At 42.0% G+C, this 18694-nt stretch overlaps 1 protein-coding gene across 1 annotated transcript in view; it reads right to left on the reverse strand.

The window, feature by feature from the left end:
• The window catches only part of LOC120553470 (serine/threonine-protein kinase WNK1-like), a 101250-nt gene that overhangs the window by 14203 nt on the left and 68353 nt on the right, over positions 1-18694 (reverse strand). The window contains 20 exon segments of the mRNA XM_039791884.1: positions 102-177; positions 568-839; positions 980-1267; positions 1483-1565; positions 1658-1694; positions 1816-1899; positions 2993-3049; positions 3399-3469; positions 3565-3884; positions 4224-5175; positions 6865-7005; positions 7424-7475; positions 7678-7788; positions 8068-8184; positions 8384-8534; positions 8731-8789; positions 10457-10726; positions 13116-13190; positions 14058-14150; positions 16654-18063. Of these exon segments, the coding sequence (XP_039647818.1) occupies positions 102-177; positions 568-839; positions 980-1267; positions 1483-1565; positions 1658-1694; positions 1816-1899; positions 2993-3049; positions 3399-3469; positions 3565-3884; positions 4224-5175; positions 6865-7005; positions 7424-7475; positions 7678-7788; positions 8068-8184; positions 8384-8534; positions 8731-8789; positions 10457-10726; positions 13116-13190; positions 14058-14150; positions 16654-18063 (4719 nt within the window).

Consider the following 18694-nt stretch of genomic DNA (forward strand, 5'->3'; position numbering starts at 1 on the left):
CAGAGGAAGAAAATTTGCTTGCTACATACTATAGTATGGTATATAGTATGTGATGTTGTATATACTGTAGTGTCTGCACTGATATAGCCAAGGTGAGTTACCTTTCCCAGCCTGGTAAAGAGACAATCTATTTCCTCCTTCTGGCGGAAGTGCAGGGCCTGAATCTCACGCATGTGCCTGGAGAAGGAATGTGAAATATGAGGAATAAAATCTTGACAGGGAAAAGAAAGAAAGAGATAATGAGGGTGAGGACAGCATGGAGAGAGGAGGATGGCCAAGCGTTCTGGAAGCGCTTAACATCCCTTTTCAAGAAAAGCAAAAGGAGTAAGATAAAGAAGTAATGAAGGAAAGTGGGTGGTTAACCTCATTCTTGAGAGTGAGGAAAGAGGAAGAGGAGAAAAGAGAAGCAGAGCACAGCCTGCTATTTTTGTGGCATAGACATAGAAGACAGAAGAGAGCAAAATCAAGTGAAAGCAGTTTAACCTAATAAAGAAAGGAAACAGAGAGGTGAAAGATCCATGTATATTTCCTCTCAGATGTTTGGGAAGAAAGGAATAGATCACTTACTTTTCTCTAAGGTGGCTGACTTCCTGTTTGAAGTCTTCATCCTCAAATTCAGAGTCGTTGTCACTGCTGATGTAGGAGTTATTGAAGGAGTTGGTGTTTAGATTGGGCAGAGAGGCTTTATGAGTAGAGTCTGGACTCAAAAGCTGCCCATGATTACTGGGTCCGTTAGCAGCATGGGCAGCAGGCAGAGGGGTCTGCCTGGATTCGAGGCTGTGCTCCAGGGTACGACTGACTGAGAATCTACCAACACGGGCCTCTGGGTTGATGGTAACCTGAAATAAAAGAACAAATATTGGATATAACAATGAACGAATGGAAGGTGGGACAAACAAAGGAGGGAATGACTGGTTGTGGCAAATACACCCCTCACCCATTACAAAACAAGATAAAAAAAAAAAAAAAAAGGAAATACCTGGAAGCGTCCAATGGTAGTGGTGGGCTTAGGAGAGGGGCACGGTGAAGTGAGGGGGGAGGGGTGGTGGGACCCTACCAGAGTCCGTTGGGGGAGCCCGTCCACAACATCTCCTCCTTGTCCTCCTTGTCCTCCTCCTCCTCTCAGAGGAAACGAGGAGTCCTTGTGCAGTGTATTCTCCGGGCTGGAGAGACTGGAGGAGGACGAGGAAGAAGAAGACGAGGAGGTGGAGGAAGACTCGGTGCAGGCTGGGTGTTGAACAGGAGGCGCCTCAGTAGCCAATGAGACCTAGAGAGAGGAGTAAGGGAAAGGGGACAATGCAGTTAGCTGCTAACAATATTGAATACACAGAGAAATAGAGAAACTTGACAAAGAAGCATTCATAACCTGAAATGAAAAGTTTATAATAGACTTTTAACTACATTTATAACATCACCCTTAGACTCATGGAAAAGGAAATGGTAAAAGGTAACGTGTGGGCTGTAGTGTGAGGGAAATCTTACCTGAAATCTTCCAAGTTTAATTCCACCTGAAGGATGAGGAGGGTCAGAAGAGGATCCAGAAGCTTCCTCCAGAGAGAAGGGAACTGAGAGACAGATGTTACACATATTAGACAGACAGATAAAATGCAGATATAGCGACAGATATTTAAGTTAATAGATTTATTAATATACATACTTGGTTGTCCCGTTGAAGATATGCCACTGTGAGAGGCCTAGGGTTAGCATGGAGAGAGAAGAAAGTGGGTTAATACTGAGCAGTGTCACTGAATTAAAACCATATATACAATGTCACTATGAGTTAACAGAATAATATTGAAACAGGTGTGAGTTTACTTGTGTGTGGGTGCAGACAGGAACGGTCTCTGGGCTCAGTGCTCTCCTCAACTGAGCATCCAGGTCCTCCAGAGGCTGCTGGGACTGGAAACCGACAAATACAAATACTTTTAGACACAGACAGAATAAACACACACACACACACACACACACACACACACACACACACACACACACACACACACACACACACGCAGACAGAGGATCGGCCACTGAATTTAATAAGCAATACAAGCACAGATCAGCTAAAAGCACACATGTATGGTTACTAGGGCTGGACCATATTATTTTTTGCAGACATACAGCAGATAGGATAGTTTTTGCAAATTGAAAAGGCATTATCAGGCACACACAGGTAAGGTGATGTAGAAGGAATACAAGGTATTCTATTCTCCTGAGCAATTTAACTGCAATTAAAAAGTAAATAATTAAAATAAAATCCCTCATGAGCTTTAACTGCAGCAGAATTATCTTAATCAAACAGGACATGAGAGTTACTTAAGCGAATGTCGGTAACTTGGCAGGTCAGATTTTTCTAAAAAGAGCTACAAGTCTTACTAGTCAGTGGTTACATGGAGGGACTATTCATAGATGGCAGCATTCACAGAACCAACAAAAAAGTCTGGAAACGAGAGTTAGTTCAATGTCTTCTCTGCCTTCAGGTACTCGATCTTCAGCCTGTCTGCCTGCTATCTCTGTCTCTCTCTGTCCAATTGAGTTTCCATGTCTCTCAACCTCTCTCTTAACCAGCTTCTCTGCAATCCTACTTTGTTTTATCATATATCAATATTCTTCATTTAAGTAAAAGTATAGGGATCTCTTTGTATTTAAATGTATTTATTTGATGTTACATTGTTGAGTTCTACTGTCATATACTCTGATGTGTTTTCAGTTGTTAAGGATGTAATCTTCTTTTGAAGTAAGATGGGTTTATGATGAGTTGTAATGTCTAAGTTGTTTCTCTTTTCAGTGTTTTGTCATTTAGGGTTAGGTTTCACATGGTATTACATATTCAATGTAAAAACTATACACCATGAATTACATGTCTTTGCACAGCAGAAGCACTATTTATACAGATAGGACATGGAACTGTAATCATAAGCATTACAGGCTCTCAGTATGCATACGGTATTGCATTACATTGGAAATAGAAATCTAAAAATGAACAAACAAAAACCTGTATTAGACAAGGTCCAGGGAAGCATGGCAGGAGTTCTGAAGGAGGAGAACTGGCCTAATCCCAGAGAAAGAGAGGTGATGAAAAGAAGAAAAAATATTTGTAGAGGAGGTTATAAGAAGTGTGTTCATTGTGGAGAATGTTAAAAGAAATGTCCATGCCAGATGAGTTGTAAGGAAAGGGAGTAGAAACATCTTGGAACACCTATAATTAAATTATTAAGATTAAATTATCTTTTGCTTCTTAACCATTAAAAGCGTAGTGCTGTAATTACCTGGGCAGTCTCTTAAAAAACAGTGCTCTGCTAGCTGATCCACATAATAAATAAATTATACAATCACTAGTGCTTTAACTATATATAACTAGCATGAAATAACTACTATTGCAGCTAAACTGGATCACTCACCGGTGCCCTGGATAAAGGGGGTTTGGATGGAGTAGTCTGGCCAAAGGACGATGCAGGGATGACCGTAGAAACTGAAATCATAAAGTTGGTAAGCAGTACTTTTAAAACACAGGTTAACTGACACTAGAACATATGCAGAAACACATACACGTAATCATCGTCATACCAATCGGTGCAGGGTTGGAGATAGGTGTTCCTGGGCCCTGGATTGGAGCAGGTGACCCCAGTGAAAGGCTGGTGGGGGGCTGAGGAGGATTCGCTGGTTGGCTGGAGCCAGGTGTGGTGACAAATGTACTGGAGGTAGAGCAGGGTCCCAGTGGGGAAGAGGTACCTGCCACGGGGGCTCCAGAGGCAGGGTCAGCAGCTAAGATGTCTCCCCCGGTGGATGGCACCCCTCCACCGAGATCCATGAAGAGAGACCGCAGCTTCTTCTCCAGAGCTTGGATGTCGTCCGGTTTGCCTTGGGACTCACTGAATGCCTCACACCTGAGAATAAGATCAATAAATGTTTTGCAATTCACCTCAATAAATGACTTAAAGCCCCTAAATCCTGATAAGTGCATGAAAGTCATGACATCACCTTTTTTCAAGTGAGCTCTGCCCACTTTAAACCAATGAGAAAAGCCCAGCGAAAACACAAACAGAACAAAAGCTGTTCTAACTTTGACAGAAAATTAAGTGTAAGTTGGATACAAGCAACTGTACAAGAACTACAAGAACACTGTCTAAATAGATACAGTCTGTGTGACAGTTTTCTATATTAAATGCTATGGAAACATTTCAGGTACCAAGTCCTAATAAGTAAATCAAGCAAACATCTCTCACCTTGCATCACATTCCCCACAGTGTGTGTGTGTCTGCCCAGGCAGGGTTGCCGTCTGTGGCTGGGAGTGGACCAAGGTTGGTTGGACTGATGGAACATTGGTGGTCACTGGCAAGAGCCCCACAGAGAAGGAGGAGGAGGAGGAAGGGGGGGTGGAGTGGAAGGCAGCAGCAGAGGGAGCAAGCTGGGGGCCTGGGATGGCAGTGGTTGGGATGACAGAGGAGGAGAGAGAAGCAGTAGAGGAAGAGGTGGGAGAGACTGATGGATGATCAGAGGAGACTTCACTGGCTAAAAGAGTAGAGGAGGGAGGGGAGGATACAAGAGGAAGAGTCTGGGCGGGAGGTGGGGAGGTGAGCATTGTTGGGGGGATGCTGGAGATGCTAGCAGGTGGTAAAGTGGAGAGTACTGAAGTAGCAATGACCGCAGAGACAGTTTGAGGCTGAGGCTGGCTAAAAGCCTGGGGCGCAATTTGTGCTTGCCCCTGGACCTGCACCGGTCCCGGGGGTTGGGACACAGGCTGTATCCCCGGCTGTGAAAGTAGCTGTGACTGAAGGATGGACTGATTCACCACAGCAGGAGGCGGGGAGGAGGAACAAGGAGGGCTGAGATTGGCAGCGGGCATAGAGGAGGGGGAGGAGGAGGAAGCGGGAGGAGGAGAGGCATCCAAGACCTGCTCCTGTGCCTGGTTTAAATTAGAAGGGACAAGTCCAACAGTAGGATCCACAGTAGGAGTGACTGTGCTAGCCTGTGAAGGCATAGAAGCCGCTGCAGGCTGCAGAAGAGGATGGCTGGAGTGGATGGATGCTGGGGCGGTGCTGGGTCCGACATCAAACTGATTCTGGTTCTGTCTGAGCTCAGAGAAGGCTTGTTGTAAGCTGATTACTCCAGCAGACTGGGACAATGCTACACCTTGGCCTGGAGTCTGAGATGGAGCTGGAGCTGAAGCTGGGGGAACTGAAAAAAAAGAAACAAGTGTTTTAATCCCCAAAGTCCATCCTGTTCACTGTAAGGGCGTTTTCACACATGAAAGTCCGAACCAAGGTCCGTACCAAGGTTCATGTTTTTGTTACATTGTATACATTTGATCCGGTAAGTTTTGGTTTCACACTGCAGTTTTGCAAGCGCACTACAGATCTATACGTGACAAAACTACGTCCTGCCGTCATCACATACGTGAGCTGCGCCCCAGATACTTATAACGGATTGGTTTGTTGCGGGCTCGGCCTCCTTCCTCGTATCCTCTCCTGGGTCAGAGTTTAGGCTATTCAACTGACCGCTGCTCTCCCCTACTGCCGCGGCTCTTTTTTTTTGTTGTGATGTATAGAAGCAAGACACGGGAACTTTCTTTCTGGAGCATTTATTCAGAGACAAACTGAAACCTACACTGTACATTTACTACCACTTAACAAATAAACTGCTGATGTATTATTCTCTGCTCGCTAGCCGACAGCTGTCTGCTCGCATCTACTCTGCCTCTCTCTCTCTCTCTCTCTCTTAAGCTTTCTCTCTCTGAACCGAGCTTTAGGGCCCTTGTACACGCACAGGAGAGCCTGCCAGAGCTTCCTGTATTTGGTCCGAAAGTCCGAACCATCCAAAAAATGCTTTCACACTATCAACGAACCGGACCATGGTTCAGTTTGGTCCGGACCGAGACCACCTCTTTTTGTCGGACCAAAATTTGGTCTTTTGATCCGGACGTGGTCCGGGGGAGGTTTCACACCTTTAATTTTGGTTCGGATCAAACTAAAAAGTCCGAAAGTCCGGACCAAACGAGGTATGTGTGAAAACGCCCTAAGATCTTTGAACTAACAGTACTTTCATTGTTTGTTTTTACTGACTTGAAGATTGAAATTGGGGGTAATTTTCCTACATACTGTAGGACAGGTCATATGTCCAAGAGTGTAACTTTCAAAGGAGGTACTGTAGTTAAAGGGTAGATCCACTCCAACAATGTTTTAGGAGGGCAATACTAAATTGGTGGATTACTCTTTTAAAGGCTATATTTGAGTTACAAAGAAGGCTGTCTTGTACAGTTGTGTCAGTGACTGTCAATGTTGGTTTATTTAGAAGTGTTTCTGTATTAATGTGTTACAGATGGACAGGTTTGGACAGGAATTTATCAAGTTCAGAGTGTGGAGGGAGAAGAGGGTTAACCACTTAAGTTTGACTACTTTCAGCCTAATGGTCCTGATTTGATTTGTGCCAGTCCTCTCCCTCCAGTAACAAAATATGCCATTGGGAAGGACTAAGATGAACTAAAAGTTTTTTAACCACTGCTTTAGATCTTTTATTTTTAAAAATTGCTATAATGTGTGAACAGTACGTAAAGGGTATTTTTGATATATTTTCATATATACACAATAACTAAAAGAAGGATACAGCTATTTATATTCCAATGTTCTAGTAGAAGATCCTCTTGTATCAAATTAAATACATGCCAGAGTGTTATTGCATTTGGACAGAACATTTACTCTAAAAGCATTGCAGCGTGTTTGAAGTTAAATTGAAGAAAAACTTTTTGGCCATCATTATTATAACATATCATCAAAATGTTGCAATTTGCTTCATATCAGGAAAAAAAAGTGAACTTATTGCTGACTTTCAAAGGCCATACGCACACACACACGCACACACAGTGCTTACCTGTTTCAACAGGAGGTGCCCGGGCAGGAGAAGGAGAGGTGGGAAACATTTGTTCCTTCAGCCTGGCTTCAGGTACAGGGCAGACAATGAACCTCCGACCTGCTGAATGCACCACTTGTGCTGTTGCACTGGGAGGGATATCTGGGAAGAGATGAATGTCAATACATAGCATTGTTATTTGTTAATCCCTGAGAGAATAATCTGCAAACTGCCATTCTACACTGAAGTTCACCTGCAAAAAAGCAACAGGAGGCTTTGTGGATACAAAATACAAGCTTTATCCCAAACTGCCCAAACTGTATGGTATTAGCATAAAGTGGGCATGTCTGTAAGGGGAGACTTTTGGGTACCTATGGAACCCAATTTCATTCAGATATCTTGAGACGAGAGAGATTTGGTGGGAAGTCAGTGCTGTGCTCAAGGACACTTCTGCAGTGTGAATGCTTGCTGACACAGATGCTTAAAGTAAGCTCTTGCAGTTGCCTGTGCCACCCTGTTGCTCCACTGGCACTCAAACTGGTACCTGTTGTTATTTTAAGGCTTTTTATGTTATTTTTACCTGGCATGGGGACAGATATAACAGGAATCTGCTGCGCCATATCACCTGCCATCTGTAGATCAACAACACAACATGACATAAACACAGAAAGATAAATGGTGTAAAAGAAATAAAGGTGCTACACTGTACAGTGTATATGAGCAGCTATTTTGACATTTTGTCTATCAAAAACCAACACCAGCAAACCCCTAAACAAAATTTTAAATAAAAGAAAACACACAAAAAAAAAAAAAAAAAATTAGTGTTGCATTTACCTGGCTGTTTGGGTCTCTCTCCAGACCCTTCTCATCTGCGTTCTCTATCACCTCTCTGACCTGCTCAATGAATGATTCCCTCTCACTCTCCAGGATGAACTCGCTCTGGACCTGGAGTATAAAAAGTCAGATTAAGATGGGTCTATGTGTGTATATGTGTTTGTATGAAAACAACAAAGCCTGATTTATACTTTCTATGCAAGCACATTGTCACTGAGGTATAATTTTTCCTCCTGTGGGAAACTGTTGATGACTCTCTCAATGAAAGCACAAGGACACAGTAATTATGTGTACTTGCATGGTTTTTGGTGACAAAGAGCAGATAGCACGCACACTGGCATGTGAAGCATATTCCAGTGGAGAAAATGTAAAAAGTGACAGTGTGTGTACCATGATCTGGGCTATCTCTTCAGGGTTGTCTCCATCCAGGTCAAACCTGAAAGTCACCATCTTCCTGTTGTGGGTCTCCAGCTGACATTCTGCTACCCTATCTCCTCGGTTGGAAATCTACATACACAAAATACCAAAAATAAACAAATTCACATAGAAAGAAAAATACAATTAGAAAGAAGGATGTAAACAGATGAGTATCATAATTAGATGTTTCTCATTACTTTTATTGCAACTCAGTAAGAACCCATAAATACAGTACAAAAGAGGATTTAGTGTTTTATTATGAGTTGAAATTTATGGGATGTGCTATTACATTGAGGACATTGAGTTTCGCCTTGGAGATCTTCTCATGGCGTGATCGACTACGCACAGAGCGTCTCTGATGTCGCTTGGTGGAGCGCCCTTCATGGCGACCTCCTCCTCCCTCGTTGCCGTCACTCAGACCTGAAGTCTCAGAGTGGCCACTGAGACACAGAGGACAAATAGAGGCCAAATGTAATTAAAGAAAAAGCGGTAAATAGGACAATAACAAAGATTAAATATGATAAAAAATATTTAGCAGTTCAGACAGTGTGTGTGTGTGTGTGTGTGTGTGTGTGTGTGTGTGTGTGTGTGTGTGTTGTGTGTGTGTGTGTGTGTGTTTATGCATGAATTTATTACCTCTCTATAGATGAGAGAACTTGAGGTGGCTGAAGTTGGGACTGGGACAGCTCTGAACACTGAGAGGCAGAAGGAAACACACACAGGCACATGAAAATGCACATACACACACACACAACTCAATATTATCGCCATCAACACAAGAGACATTTTGGAGGGAGAGAAAACAGCAGGAAAGCATGAAATAGAAGCAAAGTGTGACAACAGTAAGAGAGAAAACTAACTAGATTGCAATAAGTGTTATCATGATTTGAGAGTAACAAGGACTCATTCTTATTAAACTATATAGAGCAGTCACGAGACAGAACACATCAGAACAGCTAAAACTAGAGCACTGAACAAAAAAAACAAAGCAAGTACTGCCACAAAAGAGAAAACAAAATGGATTGTATTCATTAGGTGCATACAGTATTTCCAGTAACACATGCAACCCTGTCTCATAATTAAGGTCTAGAAATTAGAAACAAATGGTAAGAGTTAGAACAGAGTTCAACTCTTGCATTTGGACTCTATTAGACATCAAATATGTACACCAATTAACCATCAAATCAGTGTCTTGCATTTTTTACAGATGGTTCTTTGACATCACACCAACAACCAAGGAATCCTTTCCAACAATTACTGATTGTGGGTGTTGCTACGCTCAAACCAAGCCCCACCAAACTGGTTATTCTATGTAAATAAACTGCAAACCAGCATATCATCAGCAAATCATCATAGATATCATAAAATGAGACTATCCTTTAGCATTGCCATTCAGCAATCATTAATTAGCAATCCATGTACTTTAAATGCTAATTTAGACAGCACCACTAAACACATATATATGGATCAAAATTCTTTCATAAAACCACAGTAAAATACCCAACATTTTAAACATCAACTGATAACAATAGTTGTTCAGAATGCAGCTCTAAAACAGCTTCCATTCAAACTGATGAGGTGTGCAGGATATTGAGCCTCATGCAATAACCACTCATATTAACAGATTTGTTCTTAAGTAGCACATACCAATTTAGATTTTATGATTTTTATTGCCATATTTCAGCACAGAAAAGTAAACATTTCTGTAGTTGCTAGGAAGAATCTACAACACATGCCTCTTGGTTCTTAATGCAGGTCATTGTCCTGGATCATCCTCTGTTGTACCGACAGTGTAACATCACCTGTTGTAGCCTATATTATTTTCTCATCCAATACCTCTGTGTCTGTCCCGGCCGCAGTATGGAGCTGCGCTGATGACATGTTGTTGACAGCTGTACCAATACTTTTTAATTGTTTCGTGTCTTCTAATACCACTGCTACATTTGTTTCTGACCACAGGGCTTGAAGCTACGTAGTGTGAAATTATTCTTTTTACTCTTCGGTAACATTTTTGTGAATGAAACCTTCCCACACATGCGCACCTCATGAACAGGTGGCATTCATCAGGCTAATACAAGCGATTTACAACAAGTTTGTGCTGTGAAGAGAGATGGTGAATTGGTACACTCGTATGAGCAAACCCCACAGGAAAAAGTAAGAGTTTCAGCATAAGAATAAAAAAATGTTCTTGCATCTTATATAATATGCAGTCCATCCTCCCAATCAAATATGTATCTTGGACAAGTAGGATTTCCATAAAGAACAATGTTAAAAGTCCTAACTCATAATCCAAGGCTCTACTTTGCACAGTGACAGGGGACAAGACATCCCTGTGGTGGGTCAGACTGTCAATAACCAGTACCTGGGGAGGGGCTTCCATGGGAGTATCAGGCGGGGTGGTGACTACACTGATGATTGGAACCACCGGGGCCAATTGCTGGGGCACAGGTGTGGGCACAGGAGGAGGAGGAGGAGGAGGAGTAGGAGGGGAAACAATAGTAGGCACCACCCCAACAGGGCGTGGCAGAGGAGAGGGAGGGGAAGCCACCGCCGCGGATGGCATGGTAACAGGGAGGGACAGCGACGGAGAGGGCAGGGTCACCAAGGAAACGGTAGACGGAGTTACACTGGGCTGAGGAGAGGAGGAAGGGCCAGAAGGAGGAAGAGGAGGAGGCAGAAAGGAAAAAAACAGGGAGAAAAAAAAGAAGGTAGATAAGGCAGAGTAGGAGGAAAAGGGAGGGAGCAACGTCATAGGGAGGATGAGGAAGGAGATAAACCCGGCAAGTGATAAGATGTGATGAGCACAGACAGATTTTACGTCAATCACCTTGGTAATGGAACAGTGAGCTAAAGCTGGTCTTTAGTTTCTTTAGTTTTAGTTAAACATTGATCAAGACTATTAGTGACAACATCTCAAATCAAACAACAAACTCTGTGACAGGACGATTGTGTAAACACACACGACTCTAAGATCATGCAACCACAAACAACTTAGATCTCTACAGACAATGTACAGTGCGGCTTTACAGGTAGTGGAAGAGCAAGCAAATTCTTGTCTAACAATGTAGACAGGGCAACACTCTTAACTAGGGCTGGGCGATATGGAGAAAATCAGATATGGCGATATTCTTGTCCTAATACCTCGACATCGATATTGTGGCGATATTATAGGGTTGACAATTGGTGCTCTAACAAAATGAGATTTAAGATAAATAATCTTCAGTAACGTAGATATAATGACTAAGTGGGTAAAGGTAAAAATAATAGAACTAGAGCTAGAACTGTCTGGTAAGTTCAGAAAATGACATCACTTTACTGTAATGCAGCCTTTCAAATATCGATATATTGCCCAGCCCTACTCTTAACTCTCAATATTAAAATGGAGACACAGGACTAAAAACCTACCTATAATGTTTTCTTACACATAGACTTTAAAAGTGAATCAAGGAAGTCTGCATTGACTTTACAGGCATTGTGTGTGTCCTGTCAAATGTCATAAAACATTTGCAAAAGGCAATGTTTCTTAAAGGTTTGAAACCTGCATAGTTTAAATCCATGTTTATTAGCTAGCAGTCTTCTTCCTCCCCGCCTCTGTTGGCACATTACTGTGTATCTTGGCGCATTACAGCCACCTGTCCATAGTGTGAAAACATTGACAGGATTGTGTATTGCGTCACCCGGGTGAATGTGTGTACGAGACAAACAAGAATCCACCCACAAAACAAAAAAATAAATTTAAAAAAATGCTCCAAAGTGCTACTAGAAGTCAAAAGCTCCACATGGTACCTTTAAATAACCTACATTGTATTTCTTTTGTCTGTTTATGTACAACACAAAGATCTTAGGGTAAAAATAATAGTGCATAACCAACAAGCCAGTCAAGCTGATTAACTTGCCGTTACTTGAAGTGGTCCATCTTTAAATGCTTCGTACATCATGTCATTGTGAATCGTTCTTTACAATTAAATTCAGCTGCAAAATGAACTTAAACATTCTGATGTACACTCAAATGTTATTATTCATCTGATAATTACATGTCTACAACTGAAGACGTTAACATATTTTGCACACTGTGCAGATGTACTGTGAGCATCAGTGACATGTCAACCTACCTAAAAATCCTCTTGTGGCAAGAATCTTAACAAGACAAATTTTCTTTTCTTTCTTTAAAACAATATTACACTGGATACTGGCCTGGATACTGACACTTCACACCTTTCTAGATTCTTCACTACCCACTGTTACCAATAGTCACCTCTTCATCATTCTAAACCAGGAAATATTACCCATCTTCATTTCCTAAAAATGTGCTCATGTGTTGGATCAGATGGTTAGTAGGGGCATCTGGGGTAAACAAAGGAGAACTACTAATCATAGGCATCAACAACAGACAGAGCTATATTCAAATAGCACAAAAACAAGAGGGGCTGTCAAACAGATTCACTGTTTGACAGCCACGAGGGTACCTACGTACAGTATATCCACAAACACTGCCATACATAATGGTACCTGATCCAGAGCTAGCTGAGCAGACTGGTAAAGAAAATAAAGATGTTCTATACTGGGAGATGGACTGAGGTCAAAAAACTAAACAAACACATTCACAAGCACACACATACATGCGGACAGACAGACAGACAAGTAGGTATGTATGAACACACATAAAAACAAACCCGGTAATATGTGCAGGCAGCATGCCAAAGAGCGAGCCAGAGTGGAAAGAAAAATAGAAAAAACAATCTGAGCTGACAAACAAAACGTTTAAAAAAAGCCTTTCAAGGCAAGCAAAACATGCAATAATAACACATAGGCCAAGAATGACATTGACTATGAAGACTGACTGCGTGTGTGTGTGTATGTCCATGTGCGTCTGTGTTTCCATGTATGAATCCATCTACAGCGGAGTGTATGGGAAAACAACACTAACAGAAAGTTGGCCAGCACCAGCTTGTGGGCATTAGAGATGTGCTTATGAAGTATTGTGTTACATATATTTCAATTAGTGGTGCTACTTTACGTACCTGTGATAACGCCTGTGGCAGAGGTGTGTGTATGGGGCTCTGAACTGATGTAATATTGTGACTGGATGAAACAACCTGGAGAGAAAAAGAAAGAGTATAAGAAAGAAAGAGAGTAGTGGGAGAGGAAAGAATAGAAGAAATTACTAAATATATACATGTAAACATTTATACATGCATACAATATCATTTTTAGGTTTGATACTGTTATGGCTATTGTAGTTCCCAGTCATGTCATGCTTATAATAACCTGGATAAACTCAAATCCCAGTTATGAGAAACCAACATTAGTTGGAAAATGCCAGCTGGGGTAATCTATTTTTTCCTCATTGAATTTAGTTACATACATATATATATATATACCCATGTATTGTTAATTGCCTGATAGGTTATTAACAAATATTACAATAAAGAAATATTTTGTAAAATGTGAAGGCATTATCAAGGTTTGGAATGCAGCTGTTATGTAAACATGGTGAATGTACCGGTAATTATGGGGGAATGGCTGTTTTGCTCGTTCACGAAAGGAAACTTTCCATTTTTTTCCTGACAAGAAACATTTGATCTCCGATTAACATCCGATTTCACGCTCAATCAAATCAGTTTAGGGCTGCAATTAGTTCATCGCAGTGCTTTGTGCTGGGGGCAAACACTTCTTCAGAAAAATTGTGGTATTACTGCAGGCAAAGTGCCAGCTCTGTGGGAGGGGTTACCTTGAAGCACAGGCAACAACTTCAAAGAGAAAGCCGACATACAAGTTATTGCTGTATAAGCACAAAAAATAGGCTGGAGTTATTTTTGTATTTTATCTTTATGGGGTTTGGACATCAAGTGGATATGGGTATTAAAAGTGGGAGAAAAGTGATGAAATGAGAGAAGAGAAGGGACGTTTTGGATGTATAGTGACTTTTCAGGTTGCTTCAATTGTTTTTCTTGATGCCTTACCTGTTGGGGGGTCCCAGGAGGAGCTGGCTGGGTGGTGACAGGGACCAGAGGGGGTCCCGGAGTGGACTGGGAGGGGGGAGCCTGAACCTGCTGCTGTGGAACAGATTTAAAGAAAGATGGACAGAAAGGAAGAGATGTTGTAGGATATAAAAGGGCGGAGGATAGGGATGGGAAATCAAGAGAGATTGGCAACAAGGAGAAAGAAAAACAAGAAATAATCAGAACATGTATTTACTGTAGCTTGTAGACCAGAAGCCGTACATGAGTGCAAACACAAGGTACTTCTGCTGTTCTCTAGTGATCAGCTTTAGTCTACATTTTGTTCTTGTGTATGCACACATGCAACACATATGTTCATCCATCTATACGGCAACAGATATGTGCACACCAATACCGACTGTATGCATATACAGTTTGTAGTGTAGCATGTACAACAGTACAGGCACAGCACTGGGGTTAGGCACGGTGTAAGTGCAGGGATTTTTGTTTTTTTACATGCAGGTCAGACTGTAAGTGATTGGTAGTGATAATAAGTCTATGAAGCACAGAGTAGAAGCTGGAATACTGACACCAAACACTTTAAACAACTCCCTGCTGTTTTTCCTAAAACATCCTAACACAGGTGTCACCTTTGGATCCGTTGCATAATGGACCAAGGTATGATAAAATATCAGTCATGATTGTGGTGGGCAACGCTACCTCTAAGTCAAATATACTGTAAGTTTAGGTGACACTGTATGAAACCCCATCTTTGTTGTGTTATAAATACGTAGGGTTAAAAATATTTTTGAAAAGAGCCATTAAAGAGAGTCTGATTGGTTTGAAATGTTGCAGGTCTTTACTCTATTTCCAGTCAAGTTAAACTTTGGAATTATCGATGTTCGACTCCATTACATTCCTAGTAAGCATCAAGCCAAACAGAGCTTTATCTTTCCTTTCTGAATCCTTTGAATAATTCACAGGACTACAGGCCCATTCTATTGACTGAACCCTTAGAAGGCTGTTTGCAACTTTCTACTTGTCACTAAGCCCACCCTCACCAAGTGTGGTGGAGCTTACGCAAGTATGTTGCATCAGACACACTGCTACCTACCTTTTCCTAACATCATAGGCAGTCACGTAAAGACAATAAAGAACTTCACAGCACAGATATCTAATAAATAAAATGTATAGAAAGAAACAAAAAAACAGAGGTAATGACAGAGTAAAGGAATGAGAAGAAAGGTCAGTGACCAGAAGTGGTTCAAAGTAAACAAAGAAAGTGACACTGATAATATCAGCGTTCTAAGGGTTTAATGAATTTGAACTGTGACTTTTGAACCTTGTGCAGGACGTTGATTTCCAGTCAAGGCAGGAAATGACAACACAATATGCTGAAATAAAGAACTGACTTAAAGCCAAGATCTTTAGCAATTACAACACAAAACAACAGAAAGAACCTAAAATATACAAATGAAATGTCTATCTGCATGTTTACATTGCAAGGTTTGTCTGAGCCCCCTTGGTTTTGTTGTATGTTTCTGTGTGTTTGTCCATACAAATCAACAAAGTATCGTAGCTTTCACATACTTCAATTATTATTTTTAGATTCATATATGTCTAAAATATAAAGTTTTTAGATATCCAATGCTCATCAATCGAGGTAATTAATATTGCCTGAGGACCAAACGGACTTAGGATTTGTACGAGCAAAAATGCAAGTATACCATACAGTATACTCCCACAAACACACATTTCTCATATACATTCATATATGAACATACAGACAAAATGTTACTTACTGACAATAAATCAATCAGATACACAAAATAAACACTAAAAGGAAGGGGGCTTAGACTGCTTATGAAGCTTGTACACCAGAGTTGGTCTCAAAGACTACCTTCTGAATGTTGCTTTTAAAATAAATATTCTCACAATACTGAGTCTTATGTGTGATTTAAAATCAAATGTTTCTGGTCTTGGTTGTACACAAACATGCTCTGGGTCGTGCACTCTTCTATAAATTCTTACTTAAGTAGTGCCGACTAAAGCTAACACTTTTCTACAAATAATTTTTCTATAAGCTAACACTGTCAGGGAGTGAACAATGTAAGACATTTTGAAGGCAGACCAAGAGACTCTCTCTGTAGTGTTGATATGAATGGAGAGGATTAAAATCACAACAAAAGACTACATGATGACAGGTAAGCATCAGCTGGGGCTCCTGGGTTGGCAGGGTAAAAAAACGACAGGGATTGGTTTAAGGGCCTCTGGGTCAAATTACTAATATGAATGGATTCAGCTGCTTTTCATAGAAGGATTCCCTTTACTTGATGGATAACACCACCACCATCTACTCTAAACAACATGTTTTTTTTTTATAATTACAGACAAGATCATGACAAATTAGGTCTATGGTTATATATATATATATATATATCTTTAAGATTAACAACAATTTGCAGTCAAACAAGAAAGATAAGGTATAGAACGCCATAATATTGCAATTACGATATATCAACAGCTGGTTGCGGATCTTTGCTAAAAAAAGCAACTTCGGTCATAAGAGTAATTGACCCAGGGGTGTAGGGGTGTTTTTAAGGTCTAAACTCAGTACCAGAGAGGGGATAGCAGCCTGCATGGCCAGCAATGACTCATGGTATGTCATATCGGGTTGGGCTGGTATCACCCCTCCATGCCGAGCCCAGGCACTCTGGATCAGAGACTCCAGCTGGGTTGAAGATGCTACCCCAAGCTCAGTGGATGGAGTGGCAGGCAGAAAGCCTTGCATGGAGGGTGGATGTCCCTGGGGATCTATGGGGAACACCCCTCCAGATAAATCGTAGAGTGCAGCGGAGGAGGAGTGAGGGATGGACTGAGCAGCTGAGGAGTCAAAGGGAGGGATGAGAGGTGGGGGAGGAGGTGACAGGAACTCCCCAGCGTCAGAAGAGGCCATAGAGTCACTATTAGGTTCTGGGCTTCTGTCTTTTGTGGCTACACCTATGTGGTGAAGAAGAAGATTTCCTGGAGGTAAGGGGAGCTCGGGACTGAGATATGCGTACAGCTCTTCAGTCACTGGCTGGAGACGGCTGTACGTGCCTGAACCAACTGAGCCAGTTCCAGTGTTGTCCTCTAGAGGGAGGTCCATGGAGCTCCTTCGGGCCCGGTATAGTCTGGATGCCAGGAGGCTCGGGTCTCCAGCAGCAGCTGCAGCGGCTGCAGCTAAATGGAACTCAAAAGCACTTGTTGATGGTGGGGCTTCAGCCATTACTGGAGGTGCAGAAAGAGGGAAAGAGGAAGAGGAAGCATGCTGTGGTGGAGGATAGTATCCATCAGATGACGAAGAAGAGACACCAGTGGGCACACTCAAGGGTGGAGGGATTGGGCTGTGTGCACTCATTCTTTGCATGACGTGTGAGTGCAAGAACCCTGTTTGAGGTGCAGGAACAGGATCAAAACCTAGACCAGCAGCTGCAGCTTGCCTCTGCTGATGGAAACCGAAGTGGCCAAGCTGGTGTGCAGTTATTGGGTATCCTCCATATGCCATTGCTTCATAATGGTCCAATAAGGCAGCTTGATTGAGACTTAATCTCCTCACTGCTTCCTCGTGCTCTGCTCTCATTTCTTTGAAGCTATACAAACTTGGGTCAGATTGTCCTGGGAGATGCAGTGCCTCCCCAACACCAAGTCTTTGAGCAGCTGCTGCAAAACTGGGATTTACCATGAAGAGAGAAGGGGTCTCAACACCCTCCATCCCAGAAAAGGGATGCAGGCTGCTCCCATAGCGGGTGTAGGCAGGCTGGAAGTGTCGGGTATGTGCCTCGAGAATGGACGTGCTCTTGCGTCTCTGGGTGTTGTAGGCCTTTGGAGGCCCAGTGGGAGGAGGCGAGAAGGAAATGGGGCGCTCAGGGATGGAGGGGAAGAAAATAGTTGGGGGGTCTGGGAGAGTTTGGAGGGGGATGCTCCCTCCCGCTCCTCCTCCTCTTGTGCTTCCTCCTCCACTGTAGGGGTGAGGCATTGAATGCTGCTGCGACAATGAGATACAATGGATTTAAGAATGAGACACAGAGAATGAGCGAGAGAACCACAGCAAAGGCCCACATGGAATGGGAGAAATAGTGTATTAAAGATCATTATTTCAAAGCAATACCAAGAGAAAAGAGACATATATACTCTCTCCACACTAGTAACAAAATGACGTGGTTAAGATAGGACAGAATATACCTAACATTTGTAAAAGGGAGTGATGAGATGGAGTGAACAGGTAAGGTTAAGACACAAAGCTGCAGTAAAACAGGCAGACAGTCCAAGTTACAGACTGGTACAGCACAAAGACAAGCAGAGAACCCAAAGACAAGACAGTAAAAGTGGGAGACACGGTAAGAGCTCACAGGTGGATATGCAGTGGGGTAGTATATCATTTAATACAAAGAGAAGAAAGGCCAAATGCTGGTCTTCTAAGCACCATAATATCCTGAGGCATCTGCACTCAGAAAAACTGTCTTTTATCACAGAGCTTCTATTTGCAAAGCATTGATCTTCAAACTACAGATAGATGAAAATGTACATGATCAATTATAGATAATCTGTAAATCTCATGACAATATCCTAAGGAGTTTGGATGCAGCCTGTGTCATAGTTTTTGTTCAGGAATTAAA

Source organism: Perca fluviatilis, chromosome 23 (assembly GCF_010015445.1).
Source record: "Perca fluviatilis chromosome 23, GENO_Pfluv_1.0, whole genome shotgun sequence".
Lineage (NCBI taxonomy): Eukaryota > Metazoa > Chordata > Actinopteri > Perciformes > Percidae > Perca > Perca fluviatilis.